Raw genomic sequence first — 21,913 nt, forward strand, 5'->3', positions numbered from 1 at the left:
AAATCAAATTAGCAAACAAACCTGACCTGATTGAGAAAAACAGATGTCATTTTTGGATTTAGTGGTGCAAAATGGTCCTAATTCAGTTGAAAAAACCTAGACAACTTGCAAAAAACATTTTTTTGTAACCCAGTGAAATCATACATGGAAATTTTTATTTGAGAAAAAAAAAAAGTTTTTGTTCAGAAGGACCGATAAAGGCTCCGGTTTCAAAGAACTGGAATTTTCTGTCAGTGATTTAATGGTTCAGACTTTACAGGGTTAAGTCCTTGTATTCTACATCTTACCTGGTGTTCTGCATGTTTTTGGACTTTGGCTCCATCCAGCTGGTGTTCTGTTATATTAGCCTTTAAGTTTGTTTATTATCTTCACTTTACTTAGTTCTATAATGACATTTTGTTTTGTTCTTTGTTCTGTTCATCCTTATTTCTGCATTTAATGTTTATGAAATTACTTTTTTTTTTATGATCCAATCACTTACCAAAATTAGTTCAGAAAAAAATCTGATGAAATGACAGTAAATGATGTTTCCCAGGATGCCAGAGAACAGCAAAAAACACACCAGGGAAAGGTCAGGACATCCATTAACACATGAGGGTTTATGTGTGAACCAGTTTCAGGTGTGTGACGACAGTTAAGGCTTTATGAACATGACAGCGCCCTACAGTTTCAACATGACCTGTATATACTGTACATGACCTGACACGCTGAGCAGTAGCATGTAGTTTTAACCCGTAGGAGTCTGAGTGTATTTGGGCTGTTTTTGAATATTTTGGATTTAACCCTAACCCTATACTATGTTGTTCAAAAATTGGAATTTCTGAACATTTTACAAATTTGCTCAAAAAGTGTTCCAGGTTACTACAAATGGCTGTCCAAAGGTGTATTATGGTGTTTTAAACATTTATTCCAGTGATCATCATCTCCCCCCAGTGGTCAGGTGACAAGGTTATACTATGTTGTTAAAAAAAATTAAAATTTCTGAAGTTTCCAAATTTGCTCAAAAAGTGTTTCAGATTTCTAAAAATGGCAGTCCATATGTTTTTCATGGTGTTTTAAACATTTATTCCAGCAATCATCAGCACCCTCCAGTGGTCAAATGGTAAGGTTATACTATGTTGTTCAAAATTGTAATTTCAGAACAGTTGTCAAGTTTGCTCAAAAAGTGTTCCGGGTTACTAAAAATGGCTGTCCAAAGGTGTATTATGGTGTTTTAAATATTTATTCCTATGATCATCATCACCCCCCAGTGGTCAGGTGACAACATTATACTATGTTCCTAAAAAAACAAAAATTTCCAGAAGTTTCCAAATTTGCTCAAAAAGTGTTTCAGATTTCTAAAAATAGCAGTTCTTATGTGTTTCATGGTGTTTTAAACATTTATTCATACAATCATGAACGCCCTCCAATTGTGAAATGGTAAGGTTATACTATGTTGTTCAAAAATTGGAATTTCAGAAAAAATTTCAAATTTGCTCAAAAAGTGTTCCAGGTTACTAAAAATGACTGTCCAAAGGTGTATTATGGTGTTTTAAACATTTATTCCAGTGATTGTCATCTCCCCCCAGTGCTCAGGTGAGAAGGTTATACTATGTTGTTCAAAAATTGTAATTTCAGAAAAGTTTCCAAATTTGCTCAAAAAGTGTTTCAGATTTCTGAAAATGGCAGTTCATATGTGTTTCATGGTGTTTTAAACATTTATTCATACAATCATCAGCGCCCTCCCAAGGTCAAATGGTAAGGTTATACTATGTTTTTCAAAAATTGGAATTTCTGAACTTTTTACAAATTTGCTCAAAAAGTGTTCCAGGTTACTAAAAATGGCAGTCCAAAGGTGTGTTATGGTGTTTTAAAAATTTATTCCTATGATCATCATCGCCCCCCAGTGGTCAGGTGACAAGGTTATACTATGTTGATCAAAAAATAAAATTTCAGAAGTTTCCAAATTTGCTCAAAAAATGTTTCAGATTTCTAAAAATGGCATTTCATATGTTTCATGGTGTTTTAAACATTTATTCATTCAATCATCAGCGCCCTCCAGTGGTGAAATGGTAAGGTTATACTATGTTGTTTAAAAATTGGAATTTCTGAACATTTTACAAATTTGCTCAAAAAGTGTTCCAGGTTACTAAAAGTGGCTGTCCAAAGGTGTATTATGGTGTTTCAAAAATGTATTCCTATGATCATCATCACCCCCCAGTGATCAAGTGATAAGGATAGTGATAAAATTTCTGAAGTTTCCAAATTTGCTCAAAAAGTGTTTCAGATTTCTAAAAATGGCAGTTCATATGTGTTTCATTGTGTTTAAACATTTATTCCAGCAATCATCATCGCCCCCCAGTGGTCAGGTGAGAAGGTTATAGTATGTATTTCAAAAAATCAAATTTCAGAAGTTGCCAAATTTGCTCAAAAAGCGTTTCAGATTACTAAAAATGGCAGTCCATATGTTTTTCATGGTGTTTTAAACATTTATTCCAGCAATCATCAGTGCCCTCTAGTGGTCAAATGGTAAGGTTATACTATGTTTTTCAAAAATTGGAATTTCTGAACTTTTTACAAATTTGCTCAAAAAGTGTTCCAGGTTACTAAAAATGGCTGTCCAAAGGTGTATTATGGTGTTTTAAACATTTATTCCTGTGATCATCATCGTCCCCCAATGGTCAGGTGACAAGGTTATACTATGTTTTTCAAAAAATAGAATTTCAGAAAATTTTCCAAATTTGCTCAAAAGTGTTTCAGATTTCTAAAAATGGCAGTTCATATGTGTTTCATGGTGTTTTAAATATTTATTCCTACAGTCATCAGTGCCTTCCAATGGTCAAATGGTAAGGTTATACTGTGGTGTTCAAAAATTGTAATATCAGAAAATTTGCTTAAAAAGTGTGTCAGGTTTCTAAAAATAGCAGTTCATATGTGTTTCATGGTGTTTTAAACATTTATTCATACAATCGTCAGCGCCCTCCAGTGGTGAAATGGTAAGGTTATACTATGTTGTTCAAAAATTGTAATTTAAGAAAAGTTTTCAAATTTTCTCAAAAAGTGTTCCAGGTTACTAAAAATGGCTGTCCAAAGGTGTATTATGGTGTTTTAAACATTTATTTCTATGATCATCACCACCCCCCAGTGGTCAGGTAGTAAGGTTATACTATGTTGGTAAAAAAAAATTTAAATTTCCAAAGTTTCCAAATTCGCTCAAAAAGTGTTTCAGATTTCTAAAAATGGCAGTTCATATGTGTTTCATGGTGTTTTAAACATTTATTCACACAATCATCAGCGCCCTCCAGTGGTCAAATGGTAAGGTTATACTATGTTGTTTAAAAATTGGAATTTCTGAACATTTTACAAATTTGCTCAAAAAGTGTTCCAGGTTACTAAAAGTGGCTGTCCAAAGGTGTGTTATGGTGTTTTAAAAATGTATTCCTATGATCATCATCACCCCCCCAGTGATCAAGTGATAAGGATAGTGATAAAATTTCTGAAGTTTCCAAATTTGCTCAAAAAGTGTTTCAGATTTCTAAAAATGGCAGTTCATATGTGTTTCATTGTGTTTAAACATTTATTCCAGCAATCATCATCGCCCCCCAGTGGTCAGGTGAGAAGGTTATAGTATGTATTTCAAAAAATCAAATTTCAGAAGTTGCCAAATTTGCTCAAAAAGCGTTTCAGATTACTAAAAATGGCAGTCCATATGTTTTTCATGGTGTTTTAAACATTTATTCCAGCAATCATCAGTGCCCTCTAGTGGTCAAATGGTAAGGTTATACTATGTTTTTCAAAAATTGGAATTTCTGAACTTTTTACAAATTTGCTCAAAAAGTGTTCCAGGTTACTAAAAATGGCTGTCCAAAGGTGTATTATGGTGTTTTAAACATTTATTCCTGTGATCATCATCGTCCCCCAATGGTCAGGTGACAAGGTTATACTATGTTTTTCAAAAAATAGAATTTCAGAAAATTTTCCAAATTTGCTCAAAAAGTGTTTCAGATTTCTAAAAATGGCAGTTCATATGTGTTTCATGGTGTTTTAAATATTTATTCCTACAGTCATCAGTGCCTTCCAATGGTCAAATGGTAAGGTTATACTGTGGTGTTCAAAAATTGTAATATCAGAAAATTTGCTTAAAAAGTGTGTCAGGTTTCTAAAAATAGCAGTTCATATGTGTTTCATGGTGTTTTAAACATTTATTCATACAATCGTCAGCGCCCTCCAGTGGTGAAATGGTAAGGTTATACTATGTTGTTCAAAAATTGTAATTTAAGAAAAGTTTTCAAATTTTCTCAAAAAGTGTTCCAGGTTACTAAAAATGGCTGTCCAAAGGTGTATTATGGTGTTTTAAACATTTATTTCTATGATCATCACCACCCCCCAGTGGTCAGGTAGTAAGGTTATACTATGTTGGTAAAAAAAAATTTAAATTTCCAAAGTTTCCAAATTCGCTCAAAAAGTGTTTCAGATTTCTAAAAATGGCAGTTCATATGTGTTTCATGGTGTTTTAAACATTTATTCACACAATCATCAGCGCCCTCCAGTGGTCAAATGGTAAGGTTATACTATGTTGTTTAAAAATTGGAATTTCTGAACATTTTACAAATTTGCTCAAAAAGTGTTCCAGGTTACTAAAAGTGGCTGTCCAAAGGTGTGTTATGGTGTTTTAAAAATGTATTCCTATGATCATCATCACCCCCCCAGTGATCAAGTGATAAGGATAGTGATAAAATTTCTGAAGTTTCCAAATTTGCTCAAAAAGTGTTTCAGATTTCTAAAAATGGCAGTTCATATGTGTTTCATTGTGTTTAAACATTTATTCCAGCAATCATCATCGCCCCCCAGTGGTCAGGTGAGAAGGTTATAGTATGTATTTCAAAAAATCAAATTTCAGAAGTTGCCAAATTTGCTCAAAAAGCGTTTCAGATTACTAAAAATGGCAGTCCATATGTTTTTCATGGTGTTTTAAACATTTATTACAGCAATCATCAGTGCCCTCTAGTGGTCAAATGGTAAGGTTATACTATGTTTTTCAAAAATTGGAATTTCTGAACTTTTTACAAATTTGCTCAAAAAGTGTTCCAGGTTACTAAAAATGGCTGTCCAAAGGTGTATTATGGTGTTTTAAACATTTATTCATGTGATCATCATCGTCCCCCAATGGTCAGGTGACAAGGTTATACTATGTTTTTCAAAAAATAGAATTTCAGAAAATTTTCCAAATTTGCTCAAAAAGTGTTTCAGATTTCTAAAAATGGCAGTTCATATGTGTTTCATGGTGTTTTAAATATTTATTCCTACAGTCATCAGTGCCTTCCAATGGTCAAATGGTAAGGTTATACTGTGGTGTTCAAAAATTGTAATATCAGAAAATTTGCTTAAAAAGTGTGTCAGGTTTCTAAAAATAGCAGTTCATATGTGTTTCATGGTGTTTTAAACATTTATTCATACAATCGTCAGCGCCCTCCAGTGGTGAAATGGTAAGGTTATACTATGTTGTTCAAAAATTGTAATTTAAGAAAAGTTTTCAAATTTTCTCAAAAAGTGTTCCAGGTTTCCAAAAATTGCAGTCCAAAGGTGTATTATGGTGTTTTAAACATTTATTTCTATGATCATCATCACCCCCCAGTGGTCAGGTAGTAAGGTTATACTATGTTGGTAAAAAAAAATTTAAATTTCCAAAGTTTCCAAAGTTTCCAAATTCGCTCAAAAAGTGTTTCAGATTTCTAAAAATGGCAGTTCATATGTGTTTCATGGTGTTTTAAACATTTATTCACACAATCATCAACACCCTCCAGTGGTCATATGGTAAAGTTATACTATGTTGTTCAAAAATTGGAATTTCTGAATATTTTACAAATTTGCTCAAAAAGTGTTCCAGGTTTCCAAAAATTGCAGTCCAAAGGTGTATTATGGTGTTTTAAATATTTATTTCTATGATCATCATCACCCCCCAGTGGTCAAGTGATAAGGTTATACTATATTGTTTGAAAAAAAAAAAAAAAAAACTTCTGAAAGGTTTCCAATTTTTTTTCAAAAAGTGTTCCAGGTTACTAAAAATGACAGTCCATATGTGTTTCATGGTGTTTACACACACATATTACATCCAAAAATATGTTGTTATACACATATGTGATAATTTATGTAGAGAAATTATTTGCTCATACATTTTTTTGTTATTCATGGTCATTCCTAAGAGCCATAACAGACACAAAAATTCAATGCTTCACACATTATATGGTTTAAATACAGCTGCCTGGGATTATCTGATTCAACAAATTTAAACACAGTCTTTTACTTTTATTCTTTGTTTATATATTTGTTGTACTTTGTATATTATTGTTTTATTCCTAGTGTCTTTCTTTAAGCTAATGCTGTAATGAGGTGAGGTTAATTTTCTAAGTTTTCTTATCTCACCTGCACAATTTGTTTGTTTGTTTGTCCTAGTGTTTGATTTGTTGTTGTGCAAAATAAATAAATAAAAATAAATAAATAAACAAATTATACACCTGGCACCTGGGTGGTTTCTTGTCCACATGAAGCTTCGAGAAATGAACCCTTTCTCAAACCAACTGATCAAGTGGTTCGATGCCTCATGAAACTTCATCTCACCATCATTAATTTTCACTGCATTTTAAACATTGATTCCACTGGTCATTAGCACCCTCTAGTGGTCAAGTGGAAAGGTTACATAACATGCTTAAAAATGTATGTGCTTCTTAACCCTTTCATGCATGAATTATGAGAACCTTAGTCAATATTTTTTTTCTTGAGTAATTTTATTCCTCTTTAAGTGTGAAAAAAACGATACAATTGAAATTTTTTTATGAACCTATTTTTCATGGAGTTACAAAAATGTCCACTCAGCTGGACACCATGCGTTTAATTTTTGAAGCAAAGAAACATTTATTTAATGTTAAATAAATGTGGAGTACAATAATGATTTAAAAAAGAGATGGAGGAAGAAACTACAGTTTATTTATTTATTTATTTATTTTATACCCATCACCTTGCATTGGAAGGTAACTAAATGTGATATCTACTTTCCACTACCATCATTTAATATTGGAAGTGAAGCAAATGCAGACACTGTACATCTATAAAGTCACATTATTACACTGGAACTTCACATATTTGAGTGATTTTGATGGATTTTCATTAAACATATGTAGGATAGGATACAATTTACATGTTTCAGAATACATTTGGGTTAGGGATGTCCGATATTGGCTTTTTTGCCAAAAACCGATATGCCGATATTGTCTAACGCTTAATTTCCAATTCCGATATCTACCGATACCGCTGCCGATATATGTGGGATATTAAACTAATTTTAGGTAACATCACATATCTCTTGCCATGGAATTAACACATCATGCCTAATTTTATTGTGATGCCCCATTGGATGCATTCTCAAATACAACAAGGCTTTCAAAATGTAAACACTGTCTGTGCAAAGAATACATACTTCAACTTAAGTTGTGGAAAAAATGCCATATTTATTTATTTTCTCTCCCTCCCTCCATGAGTCTATTATAGTGTGGCAACTCTACTGTACAATTTTGAAAACTGCACATTTCTTTCAGCTACAAACAATGCTTCATTTACGCGTCGGTAAATGCCGGCGAAATCAAGGCATTATTTTATCGGTTTTAATGATAGGCAAAAAAAAACAATAACGATATTCACCAATATTACATTTTTATGCCAATATCAGGCCGATAATATCGGTGGGCCGATATTATCAGACATCCCTAATTTGGATGATTTGTAGATTCTAAAGGTTGAATTTAATCAATACCATCATATATTTTATGTAATAATAATCAAATGCAGAGAGAAAATCAAACTTCTTATCAAAACCATTTAAAAGGCAGTTTAAGGAAATATCCCATCATCTGTCATCTTAAGGCTCAGTTTCATTAAGGTAGTGCTCTCAATAAATGCAATAAGTTTACACTTGAACTGCCTTGCATGTCTCATTCTACCTTTTCCTGACATGAAATCCACATTCTGATAAAACACAAGGTTTTACAAAGTATTAAACAGTGAGAATCATGGAGTAGCATTTCAACCACACATTACACCATTTAAACATGATCAAACCTTTGTGTTCACCGCTGTATAAATCCAATTATTACATAGAAGTCTTGTTGTAATGAAACATAATAGAGTAAATTTGATCAAAACAAGGACTGTATTGATAAAACACTCACTTATTATACCACAGCCTTATCACAGGTAAATTATCCAAGCCATATCAAATTACACTGGTCTACAATTTTTTTTTAGAAATGATTTGCTTCAGACATTAAATGTGCTAAATGTTACGTATTTTAATAAGATTAATTGGAAAATAAATGACAAAAGTGCCGGTTTGCTGATGTTTTCAAGGTATATGATTAAGTGTTATTACACATATATATGTATTTATGTACATTTATATAATAGTTTGATAAATCTTCCACTAAATAGAACCTTTCAAGTGAATGTATTCTAATGTGCAGACAGTGTTTTGAAGTACATCTTGTAGCTCTGAGACAAATATTCCTTTTGAGTCAAACCCATTCTCTCGTTAATTCTTGAATTTCACATTTTGACCCAAGGTTGCATCTTGGAAACTTCAGCCAACCAGCATTTTTGACTTGATTTTTCTTTATCAGTGACTCTCATGTGGTAAAATTTCATTACTTTTATTCTGGAAGCATTTTCCTTGCAGACCAGTGTTTACAGACCGATGTGAAGCCTGAAAACCCGTCTACTTGGCCGCAGGATGTGACGCAGGCTGCATGTTGACGACAGCAGGGGCGTGTTTCTTGCGGTATTTCAATTCACGATGCATGTGACACCAGGAACACCACATGCAGAAACAGGACGAGGCGATGTCCTTACACAGAGAACCCTAAAGAAAAGCATGTGTTAATGGACAAATCAGTTATTATTTAAGGTTTGGACTTCATCTAACCCATAAAGACCCAGCGCTTCTTTTATGTCAGTTCCCAAATTAATTTTTTTTTATCTCTATTTAACCTTTCTTAAGTGATTTATCATCATTTTTTATAATATTATTCTCTCTATTTTGCGAATTTTCAGTGAAAATCAAGTATTTTTTTTATATTTAATGTACTGATCATCTAGAGCACAGGTGTCAAACATGCGGCCCGGGGGCCAAATCCGGCCCGCAGGATGAATTTGTGAAATGCAAAAATTACACTGAAGATATTAACAACACTGGTCAACAACAAATTTATTGTTTAAGTTTTTGGATCTGATTTAGGATAATTTTGGTGTGCTGAATCCAAAAAACACAGTAATTTAGCTCAATCAGGTCAACTTTCTGAACTATGCTACATATTGGCTTTTTAACATTTTTGCTTACATTTATGGGCATTTTCACATCATATGATACAAAATTCTTTCATATTTCTTGCAATAAACGAGTTCTGAAGATTTTACTTTTGCCAATTTATGATTAATGTTTTTTTAATATTACAGGTGAATGAAACGGCTTCGACTAGAAGATCTTGCAAAAATAATCCTGACGTATTCTGCTACATCTGCGGTGAATACACCATTGTACCTAACAGGAATCAAGTCACAAGTTTCATAAAGTGTGCTTACCAATCTTATTTTGGTATTAATGATTATATACTAGTCAACATTTGCTAGGGATCAGTTTTATATTTGCACAATAATTGATGTTGTATAATATTTTGGGTGACTTCATATATTATGTGTGTACTTTGGCTAGTCATGTAAAGAAAAATGGACCAAAAGGTAAAAAAACATAAATTTTTATTGCACTTTCAGGCAAAAGGGTGATACAACCCTAGAAATTAGAGTTCACAACAATTACTCTTCCAATTTTGTTTTCACTGAAACCACTCAGAATGTTCTGAAACACATACGGTGTGATGTCAATAATGTGTGTGGCCACCATCCGCATCCGCAGGCTGTACTCCACTGGGAAAATAAACTGTCAAGTTTCCAGAATTACACCCCCGAATATAGCAAAGTTATAGTCCTGATCCCCAGCAAATGTTGACTAGTGTATTTTGTGAGAAGATCAAATTTTTCAAAATCAAATTAGCAAAAAAACCTGACCTGATTGAGAAAAACAGATGTCATTTTTGGATTTAGTGGTGCAAAATGGTCCTAATTCAGTTGAAAAAACCTAGACAACTTGCAAAAAACATTTTTTTGTAACCCAGTGTAATCACTGGTGTCAGTGTCATTTGAATTCAGGTTCCACATACAGACACAGACAGACCGATTAGATTTCAAGTGGGTCAGAACCAGTAAAATATTATTATAATAACCTGTAAATAATGACAACCCCACATGTTCTCTTTGGTTTTTTTGGTGTAAAGAAGTAAAATTGCATTAAAATGTTTACATTACCAAACTATACTTGTACAAAAAATGTGAATAACCTGAACAAATATGAACAAACGGAAATGTATTAAAAAAGTAAATACAATTTTACCAATATTCTGCCTGTTACTAAATGTTTTGTGCAATTGTAATGTAATGTGTAAATGATAAACACATTTATTGAGGTATAATATTATTAAAATTGCACTTGTTTTTCTCAAGACCATTCAAGTTGTTCTTGTTATTCAGATTTTTAAGGAAACTTTGTTGATGTAAACCTGATCATCATATAATTGTACTTTTTTCACTGCTATTATTTTACTGGTTCGGCCCACTTGAGATCAAATTGGGCTGAATGTGGCCCCTGAACTAAAATGAGTTTGACACCGCTGATGTAGATGTTCATAAAAACTCAGATTAAAGTTGAAGGTTATTACATCAGAAACAGAGAAAACTAAAGAAAAAGTGACTTTTTCAGTCAAATCTGTCATTAACTCAACATAAACAAAGTGTGTCCATCCACTGTCATTGATCCAACTCCATGGGTTTTACTGGTGAACTAGTGTTGTAGAAGATAATGGTGTTTCCACGGTAACTACGGAGCCTCTGAACGTCCAAATGGGTCATATCTGATGACCATCAAAAGACGACAAACTGTATTTTACACCAAGTATTTACATGGATTGATAGGATTAATGGATCAACAGGTATTAAACAGTTTAGATCAGTGGATGGTTTTAGTCACCGGTGACTGTTTGGGTCTTTATGAGTTAAACCCTACACCTAAAATGGTCGACATGGACTGTTTTTCTTATTTTGACTAAGTTAAAGGTTAGAAAATATGCTGTGAGTGAGTCAGTACCTCCCACAGATAATCAATAATCCTGAGACTGGAATGTCCTTCCTCAGTCCATTTTTGGTCAGTACAAACTAGAAGTAGACTGATATATCAGCTGGCAGATATATTGATTTTTTTTCAATATTAACCTTAATTTTTTTTTTTTTGAAAGCCGATATTTCATCAGTAGTAAAAATGTTCTAAGATATTTGATCAGGCACCTGTGTGGGCAGCACTTCAAGTTCAATAAATGTTAAAAGAGCACTATGTGTACGTGTATTAATAATTTAATTCATATTGCTGCATAAAAATCTTAATTATCCGAGTGTTTCAATAGTATTTTACCATCAATGTGGTTTTAAAAAAAAAATAAAAAAAAAACTGGCCTTAAATATCGGCATCAAAAATCAGCTGTAGATATCATCCATCAGCTGACCAAATTTTTAAATATCGGCATTGGCCTTAGAAAAACCCATATCGGTCCACCTCTAGTACAAACTGCAGACCAGGAACGCATTTTGCTGCTTCTAACTCATCAGCTTCAACAAGTAAATGATCACTTGCTGCATAATACAGGGTGGGGAAGCAAAACTTACAATGAACATTTAGTTGTTTTTTCTCAGCAGGCACTACGTCAGTTGTTTTGAAACCAAACATATATTGATGTCATAATCATACCTAACACTATTATCCATACCTTTTCAGAAACTTTTGCCCATATGAGTAATCAGGAAAGCAAACGTCAAAGAGTGTGTGATTTGCTGAATGCACTCGTCACACCAAAGGAGATTTCAAAAATAGTTGGAGTGTCCATAAAGACTGTTTATAATGGAAAGAAGAGAATGACTATGAGCAAAACTATTACGAGAAAGTCTGGAAGATACTATTAAAGAAGAATGGGAGAAGTTGTCACCTGAATATTTGAGGAACACTTGCGCAAGTTTCAGGAAGCGTGTGAAGGCAGTTATTGAGAAAGAAGGAGGACACATAGAATAAAAACATTTTCTATTATGTACATTTTCTTGTGGCAAATAAATTCTCATGACTTTCAATAAACTAATTGGTCATACACTGTCTTTCAATCCCTGCCTCAAAATATTGTAAATTTTGCTTCCCCACCCTGTATATCCAACAGTCAGTATATTTTTTATTTTATTTTATTATTTTATTTTATTTTATTTTATTTTTTAATTGATCCTCCTGTCAGTTGGTATAGTGTTATGGTTGATGGGTGCATATATAAAATCCCTGTATGTTCATTTCCCATGTCACACCTTGATCCCGTATCTGTGTCTGATGCCGACTCTCAGAGCCAGGACTGCAGGAGGAACACACAGAGGAAGTCCACACGCTGCTGTGATGGCAGGACTGAAGATGTCACAGAGTGGGAGGCAGCGGTTCTCCCCAAATTTACCTGCGACAGTACAGGCCAGGCAAGGGCAGCACCAGAAACCATAGCAACCTGAAAGAAGACCAGATGAAATACAGTTGGTATATACGTGTGCACAGCAAGGTTATAATAGTTTGGGATTTTTCATTATAGTTTAGTTTTATTTAGTTTTGACTTTTTTTTCTCTAATTCAGTTCATTTTCATTTGTTTTTAGAGCAGGTTTGCTAGTTTTTTATTAGTTTTCATTATTTTCCAAATGCTTAGTTTTAGTTTAGTTTTAGTTTCTTCATATCTTTGCTCTTCTTCTTCGTCGTATTCAAATAAATCCCAGACAGGACTCTGCTGCTTTCTCCCAACTTTAGTCTCCATGTTTCCAGGTAGAGTGGGGAACAGAAGACGACAGGAAACCACAAGTGACGAGAAGTGACGGACCGTTAAAAATCATATGGTGCCAGCAGCTAAAATTGCTTGAGGGAAATACAGGGGTTGGACAAAATAATGGAAACACCTTCACTTCAAGATGATAATGCCCCAATCCATACAGCTAGAATTGTTAAAGAATGGCATGAGGAACATTCTAATGAAGTTGAGCATCTCGTATGGCCGGCACAGTCCCCAGACCTCAACATTATTGAGCATTTATGGTCAGTTTTAGAGATTCAAGTAAGACGTCGATTTCCACCGCCATCGTCTCTAAAAGAGTTGGAGGGTATTCTAACTGAAGAATGGCTTAAAGTTCCTTTGGAAACAATTCACAAGTTGTATGAATCAATACCTCGGAGAATTGAGGCTGTAATTGCCGCAAAAGGCGGACCTACACCATATTAAATTATATTTTGTTGATTTTTTAAGGTGTTTCCATTATTTTGTCCAACCCCTGTAAATCGATTTTATATCAATCTGACATTGACAAAGACGAAAACGAAGGGAATTTTATCCATAATTTTTATCCGTTTTAGTTAGTTTTATAACCACACAATACAGTTTCAGTTAGTTATCTTTTTTTTCCTTTTTATTATAGTTTTTATTTATTTCAGTAACGAAAATGTTTTTTCAATTCTAGTTTTCGTCATTTCATTAGTTTTCGTTAACGATAATAACCTTGGTGTACAGTCGAATTGGCTTTATGTTATGTATCTGAAGAGAAGGGAGACATGACCAGGAGGTGAAATGTTGGGGGAGGGGTTTGGTGACCAAAATACATTAACCCATAAAGACCCAGTGCTACTTTGGTGGCAGTTCCCAAATTAATTTTTTATCTCTATTTAACCTTCCCTAAGTGATTTAGCCCCATTTTTTTTATAATATTATCCTCTGTGTTTTGTGTTTTTTCAGTGAAAATCAGGTATTTTCCTATATTTAATTTACTGATCATGTAGATGTTCATAAAAGCTCAGATTCAAGTTGAGGGTTATCATATCCCAAACAGAGAAAACTGAAGAAAAACTGACTTTTTTTTTTTTTTTTAGCAAAAATATCAACAACTAAACCTAAAATCAGAAGTTTACATCCACTGTCTTTGATCCAACTCCATGGGTTTTACTGGTGGATCAATGTTGTAGAAGATGACAGTGTTTCCATGGTAACTACAGAGCCTCTGAACATCCAAATGGGTCATATGTGATGACCATGAAAAGATGAAAAACTGTATTTTACACCAATTATTTACATGTATTGATAGGATTAGTGGATCAGCAGGTATTACATACATTAAATTAGTAGATTATTTTGGTTGATGGTGGGTGTTTGGGTCTTTATGAGTTAAATTTTTAGGGTTTTTATATCAGAAACAGTGAAAACTGAAGAAGAAGTGATCTTTTTCAATAAAGATTTCAGTAAAAGCATAAACCAAGTGTCTCCATCCACTGTCATTAGTTGCTTTTCCATTGACCCTTCAATTGCGCAAATATAACTTGCACATAAAAAATTACCTAATGGAAAAATGACAATTTTGCCAAAAGTCTTATTTTTCGATTAAAAGTTTTTGCGCTGGCAAGAGGTGGTTTTTTGGGCATAGCGCAGATGATATATCATGCAAAACTGCAATGGAAAGACCTTTTTTCATAACTAGAGTCACATGAATTTAAAAAAAAAAAAAAAAAGGATGTTGAAGGATGTTACAACAAGCAAAGAAGACATGTTGTGGTATGTGTGGACACACCAGGAAACCCAATCATTTTTTAATTTAGTACAAGATAGAGGGGTAATATATAATAATAGTGAATATATCTGTAAATCAACACCATATTTACATTCGTCGCCATGTTTATGGAATGACTTCTCATGTCATCTCACGGTAATAAATAAACAAATCATAGCATTTGTGATTTGATGGAAAAACCAACATTACGCAGTTCTGTTTTTTTCAACATTTAATAAATATCGGTAAAGTTTTACGCAGATGTCCAATGGAAAAGCGACTAGTGATCCAACTCCATGGGTTTTACTGGTGAATCAGTGTTGTAGAAGATGGCGGTGTTTCCATGTTCACTATGGAGCCACTGAACGTCAAATGGGTCATATCTGATGATGATTTAAAGCTGAGAAACTGCATTTTACACCAATTATTTATGCACCGATAGAATTAGTGGATCAACAAGTATTAAACTTTTTACATCAGTAGATGCTTTTGGTTGCCGGTGGCTGTTTGGGTCTTTATAGGTTAAGAAGTAGGATACATTTTGGCTGTATTTATGCTAGTGGAGATATTAACATCTATTTACTCATCATTTCAATGCAACACAAAATATCATAAAAAGACTATTGTTGTAGAGAAAGAATGGAGAAGGAACTAGACAACAATGTAGAGAATTCGAAATGTCACAGCTGTGGTTAAGGTGTCCTCTAACAGTATTCTGAGCCTATCATGTGTGCTTCACAAATATTTTTAAGTGTTGACATTTTGTGAAAATTTTTCCAAAATAGGATTTTCAGAAAATTTTCCAACTTTACTCAAAAAGTATTCCAGGTTATTTAAAATACCCATCCAGTGGTGTTTGGGGGTGTCTTAACCCATAAAGACCCAAACATTCACCAGCGACCAAAACCATCTACTGATCTGAAATGTTTAATACATGTTGATCCATTAATCCTATCAATACATGTAAATAATTGGTGTAAAATACAGTTTGTCGTCTTTTCATGGTCATCAGATATGACCCATTTGGACATTCAGAGGCTCCGTAGTTACCATGGAAACACTGTTATCGTCTACAACACCAATTCACCAGTAAAACTCATGGAGTTGGATCAGTGACAGTGGATGGACACACAGTTAATGATATATTTGACTGAAAATGTCACATTTTCTTCCGTTTTCTCTGTTTCTGATATAATAACCCTCAACTGTAATCTGAGTTTTTATGAACATCTACATGATCAGTGAATTAAATATAGAAAACTACATGATTTAAACTGAAAAAACACAAAATACATAAAATAATAATATAATAAATAATGATAATTCACTTAAGAAAAGTCAAATATAGAGAAAAAACTATTTTGGAACTGCCACAAAAATAGCACTGGGTCTTTATGGGTTGAGTGTTAAAATTTTGTGGAAAATTGCACAAAATAATAATTTCAGAAAATTTTCCAACTTTGCTCAAAAAGTGTTCCAGGTTATTTAAAATACCCATGTAGTGGTGTTTGAAGGGGGTCTTAAACCATTTATTTCAACAGTCATCAGTGCCCCCCAGTGGTCAAATGCTTCAAAAACCGTACCAGGAATTACTGGAAATTTTCCAAATTTGCTCAAAAAGTATTCCAGGTTATTTAAAATACCCATCCAGTGGGGTTTGGGGGTGTCTTAACCCATAAAGACCCAAACATTCACCAGTGACCAAAACCATCTACTGATCTGAAATGTTTAATACATGTTGATCCATTAATCCTATCAATACATGTAAATAATTGGTGTAAAATACAGTTTGTCATCTTTTCATGGTCATCAGATATGACCCATTTGGACATTCAGAGGCTCCGTAGTTACCATGGAAACACTGTTATCGTCTACAACACCAATTCACCAGTAAAACTCATGGAGTTGGATCAGTGACAGTGGATGGACACACAGTTAATGATATATTTGACTGAAAAAGTCACATTTTCTTCCGTTTTCTCTGTTTCTGATATAATAACCCTCAACTGTAATCTGAGTTTTTATGAACATCTACATGATCAGTGAATTAAATATAGAAAACTACATGATTTAAACTGAAAAAACACAAAATACATAAAATAATAATATAATAAATAATGATAATTCACTTAAGAAAAGTCAAATATAGAGAAAAAACTATTTTGGAACTGCCACAAAAGTAGCACTGGGTCTTTAGGGGTTGAGTGTTAAAATTTTGTGGAAAATTGCACAAAATAATAATTTCAGAAAATTTTCCAACTTTGCTAAAAAAGTATTCCAGGTTATTTAAAATACCCATGTAGTGGTGTTTGGGGGTGTCTTAACCCATAAAGACCCAAACATCCACCAGTGACCAAAACCATCTACTGATCTGAAATGTTTAATACATGTTGATCCATTAATCCTATCAATACATGTAAATAATTGGTGTAAAATACAGTTTGTCATCTTTTCATGGTCATCAGATATGACCCTTTTGGATGTTCAGAGGCTCCATAGTTACCATGGAAACACCGTCATCTACAACATTGATTCACCAGTAAAACCCATGGAGTTGGATCAATGACAGTGGATGGAGACACTTGGTTTATGTTCAATTATTGATATCTTTGCTGGAAAAGTCACATTTTCTTCCGTTTTCTCTGTTTCTGATATAATAACTCTCAACTTTAATCTGAGTTTTTATGAACATCTACATGATCAGTGAATTAAATATATAAAACTACATGATTTAAACTGAAAAAACACAAAATACTTAAAATAATAATACAATAAATGATGATAATTCACTTAAGAAAAGTCAAATATAGAGAAAAAACTATTTTGGAACTGCCACAAAAATAGCACTGGGTCTTTAGGGGTTGAGTGTTAAAATTTTGTGGAAAATTGCACAAAATAATAATTTCAGAAAATTTTCCAACTTTGCTCAAAAAGTGTTCCAGGTTATTTAAAATACCCATGTAGTGGTGTTTGAAGGGGGTCTTAAACCATTTATTTCAACAGTCATCAGTGCCCCCCAGTGGTCAAATGCTTCAAAAACCGTACCAGGAATTACTGGAAATTTTCCAAATTTGCTCAAAAAGTGTTCCAGGTTATTTAACCCTTTCATGCATGAATTATGTGAACCTTCATCAAGATTTTTTTCCTGAGTGTTTTTATCCCTCTTTAGGCATGAAAAAAAACAATGTGATGGAAAATTTTTTAATGAACCTGTTTTTCACGGAGTTACAAAAATGTCCACTCAGCTGGACACCATGTGTTCAATTTTTTGAAGCAAAGAAACATGTATTTAAAACGCAATGTCAGAAAGTGATAAACTGTGAGAAAACTATGGAATAAGAACATTTTTAATGCAGCTAATTTGATGTTTTCTCACATATTAATGCACTCTAATACTAGTTATTACTCACTTCATGGAGATAATATTGGAATATCCTTTCTGATGGATAACTTTTTCTCAGTGCACTTTTTCCATATGGTCAATATTTCTGTGCAATATAAAAAATATGCGCCATAATTACCTCCTGTTTGTGCAATAGCCCCCCCAGCTGCTACAATGTTTCTGTTCTGTTTACACAAATTATATACTGGTTATTCTGTTTGGCACTATTTATTCTGTTGTTTACATCCTGTTTATTACCTCCGCCAAGGAGGTTGTGTTTTTGCCACGGTTTGTCTGTTTGTTTGTTTGTTTGTTTGTTTGTTTGTTTGTCCGTTAGTGTGCAACATAACTCAAAAAGTTATGGACAGATTTGGATGAAATTTTCAGGGTTTGTTGGAGATGGGATAAGGAAGAAATGATTACATTTTGGTGGTGATCGGGGGTGGGGGGGCCCACGGGGGGGGCCACTGATCAGCCTTGGCGGAGGTCTGCGCTCTCCGAGTTCTTCTAGTCTATTTATTCTTTATTGCACTCAATTATTTTAGCTTGTTTTTAAAGTTATATAGACTATATTTTAATTCTGTGGAATCCGGAAGCCAAGCAACGACATTTTGTTGCCAAAATCTCACTGCTGTGTTTTTTTTGTGCAATGACAATAAAGGAAGTCTAAGTCTAAGTCTAAGTCTATATTATGCAAAAAAAAAAAGCATGTTGTGTAAAAAAAAAAAAAAAACACACAAAACTATTAATTACAGTCTAATAATAATTAGCTATTGATTTACACTCTAACATGTTACTGCAGTCAGATCAGGTTTATTAAGAACAGGAAAGTTACAGTAATGGTATGAATGTCAGTTTAATGGATGGTGCATAAGTGTCCACTGTGTTGGCTGATACGGAACTAAAACAACAAAACCCATGAATAAACAAGAGAACAGCTGGAGAAAAACTGTTCACTGGAGTGACCACTATGCATGAAAGGGTTAAAATGGCCATTAAAAGATGTTTCATGTTGTTTTAAATATTAATTAGTTTTTCCTTCTTTGTTGTGTTTTATCTCATTTCTAGGGCCTTTTCCACTCACCTCTTGTACTGCAGTTCTAAGGTTGTAGTATGAGCTCTAAAAACAGAAAAAAAGAGCTAAAAAAAAAAAAAAAGCTAAAATAAAATAAAATAAAATAAATCAGTTCTTACAAGATTTTTTGTCATCACAGCAGTCGAAGAGGCCACTGTTCCAGTTTGTCAAGGGAAGGGCCATTTTCTTGTTACAACAATTAACCTGTGAATACAAAAGTCACATTTTTACATCTTTTTACACACACATACAACCACATATCGTGAAAATGACAGTTATTTCATATTAGTATACTGTGAAGTCAAACAGATATATTAATTTTGCAAGTGTAGTGAGTCAAACTTTGAACATAGAAAAGCAGTGACAAATTTTCCAGCTCCTGCTTCTAAACAAACCACATCTTCAGTGGAAAGAGTTTCACGCTGTGCAGGGTGTGGTAGTCTGTGCAAAGGGTGTTAGAGTGAAGGGTGTGGGAGTTCTGAGGTACTCCGTCTGTTCAGATGTCTACAGAAACCTGGGTCCCACATCAGCAAAAATACCAACAGCTATGTCATTTAAGGTTCGCATTTTCAATCCTAACAGTGCAATGGTAATAACACAGATGTAGTTTTAAGATTATAGTAGTATGAGAAATTTTGAAGTCAGTAAAGAAATATTTTTGCGTATTTTTAAAATCTGTAAAAACACTTAATTATTAACGGTACCAGAATGCACTGTCTTTTTTTTGTTTTTTTCAACAGTCTTTTTATTGAAGTCAAGGCATACCAAAATAGCAATCATACAAAAAAAAAAAAGAAGACAGCATTTTTAGATTTTCGACATAACAAAAAACACCATACCCGCCCTTTCCCTCCCCCCACCCTACAGAGTCCCAGGCAATGCATCCTCATCTAAGATTAAATAAATAAATATGCAAAACAAAGAAAAAAAAAACATGTAGAGGCAATAATATTAGTGGATATGACACTCATCAGACATGAATAATTAAACAAAAAGAAGACAGGAGTGGAGAATGCACTGTCTTGACTATCTTTTTATACATGTCTTGTTTATATTGCCTTTTTTTTTTTTTTTTTTCCTTGGGTTCTGTTTTTTTATCATGTCCGGTGTCAATCTCTGTATCATGAATACATTACTTGAAATTATAAATGTTATACTTGTTAAATAAAAAGTTCTGTAAATGTTGAAAAGTTCTATGAATTAAAAAAAACAAAAAACAAAAAACACCAATTACTCTTAATACTAAAATACATTCACAAAAAACAGCTGAGATGCTTCTGTTTTGTTCTAATATTAAATTAAAATCATCACTTGTACTTGTTTTGAATATGATTTCTTGCTGGATCTAAAAAACAAACAAACAAACAAACAGCTGTAGCAATCTCATTTTGTGTTCATTTCACTTTTTACGACAGAATGCTTAATAATAAACCCAGACTCTTACCTGGATGAACCTGAAGTCTTGTTATCACGTCAGAAGGGCTTGTAAAAGTGAAGCCTCTGTCTCGAACGAGGAGTGGCGTCTCTGTGTTGTCAGACGACCTGAAACATCTCATGAATGTTGAGTAAAGTATCCACCTCAACCTGCTGGACTACTGCATGAGCAGAGCAGGGTGTGGGACCAATTCATCAGAACTTTTTTGATAAACAATTTATTTATTTTTATAACCTGATCTACAGTCTCTGCACCACTTCTCCACCAATAAAAACCAGAGGAGTTCATCTGTCTTAGTGTTTGACTGGTTGAGTGGAGCTAGTTTAACCTGGTGATCATACGCTGATAAAAGGTTCAGATCTGATACAGTTTACAAGTGTAAGGGAGACATACATCTGCTTATCTACACAGTAGCTTTAAGTTTTTCTCACCTTCTGCTCTTTATCAATGTTTATCTCTTAGAGCAGGGGTTCCCAAAGTGAGGTACTTGAATTTTTTTGGGAAAAAAACATTAACCCATAAAGGCCCAGTGCTATTTATGTGGCAATTCGCAAATTAATTGCTCTCAATATGTGTGATTTATGTTTATGTTTATGTTTACACATTTGGCAGACGTTTTTTTCCAAAGCGACTTACAGGGGAAAACCAATTAAATCACTCAATCAAATTTTATTTATATAGCGCCAGATCACAAAAAAAGTTATCTCTTGACATTTTATATATAGAGTTGGTCAAAACCAGACTCTAAGTCAATTTACAGAAACCCAACAGAATCCTCCAGGAGCAAACACTTATGACTGGTGACAGAGGCGAGGAAAAACTTCCCTTTAACAGGCAGAAACCTCGAGCAGACCCAGACTCCTGGAGGATGGCCGTCTGCCTTGACCAATCACCGTTCATTGTAAAATTATCCTCCTTATTTCGCATTTGTTCATTAAAAATCTGGTATTTTTTCTATAATTAATTTACTGATAATATAGATGTTCATAAACAGAGTAAATTCAAAGGTTATAATATTAGAAACAGAAAACTGACAAAAATGTGACTTTTTCAGTAAAATATATCATTAACTGAACATAAACCCAGTGTCTCCAACCACTGTCACTGATCCAACTCCATGGGTTTTACTAGTGAATCAATCTTGTAGAAGATGACAGTGTTTCCATGGTAACTACGGAGCCTCTGAACATCCAAATGGGTCATATCTGATGACCATGAAAAGATGACAAACCGTATTTGACATCAATCATTTTCATGGATTGATAGGATTAGTGGATCAACAGGAATTCTCTT

General features: G+C 33.6%; 1 protein-coding gene across 1 annotated transcript; it reads right to left on the reverse strand.

Annotated features, from left to right (window-relative positions):
- Positions 1-8,587: 8,587 nt before the first annotated feature.
- On the reverse strand, positions 8,588-20,763 carry LOC115418589 (cornifelin homolog A-like). The gene is made up of 4 exons (XM_030133099.1): positions 20,630-20,763; positions 19,305-19,389; positions 12,472-12,659; positions 8,588-8,887 (listed from the first exon to the last, which is right to left on the reverse strand). The coding sequence occupies exons 2-4, from the start codon at positions 19,366-19,368 to the stop codon at positions 8,744-8,746; spliced, it is 396 nt and encodes a 131-aa protein (XP_029988959.1). The 5' UTR covers positions 19,369-19,389; positions 20,630-20,763; the 3' UTR covers positions 8,588-8,743.
- Positions 20,764-21,913: the final 1,150 nt, after the last annotated feature.

Source organism: Sphaeramia orbicularis, chromosome 4, assembly GCF_902148855.1.
Source record: "Sphaeramia orbicularis chromosome 4, fSphaOr1.1, whole genome shotgun sequence".
Classification (NCBI taxonomy): Eukaryota; Metazoa; Chordata; class Actinopteri; order Kurtiformes; family Apogonidae; genus Sphaeramia; species Sphaeramia orbicularis.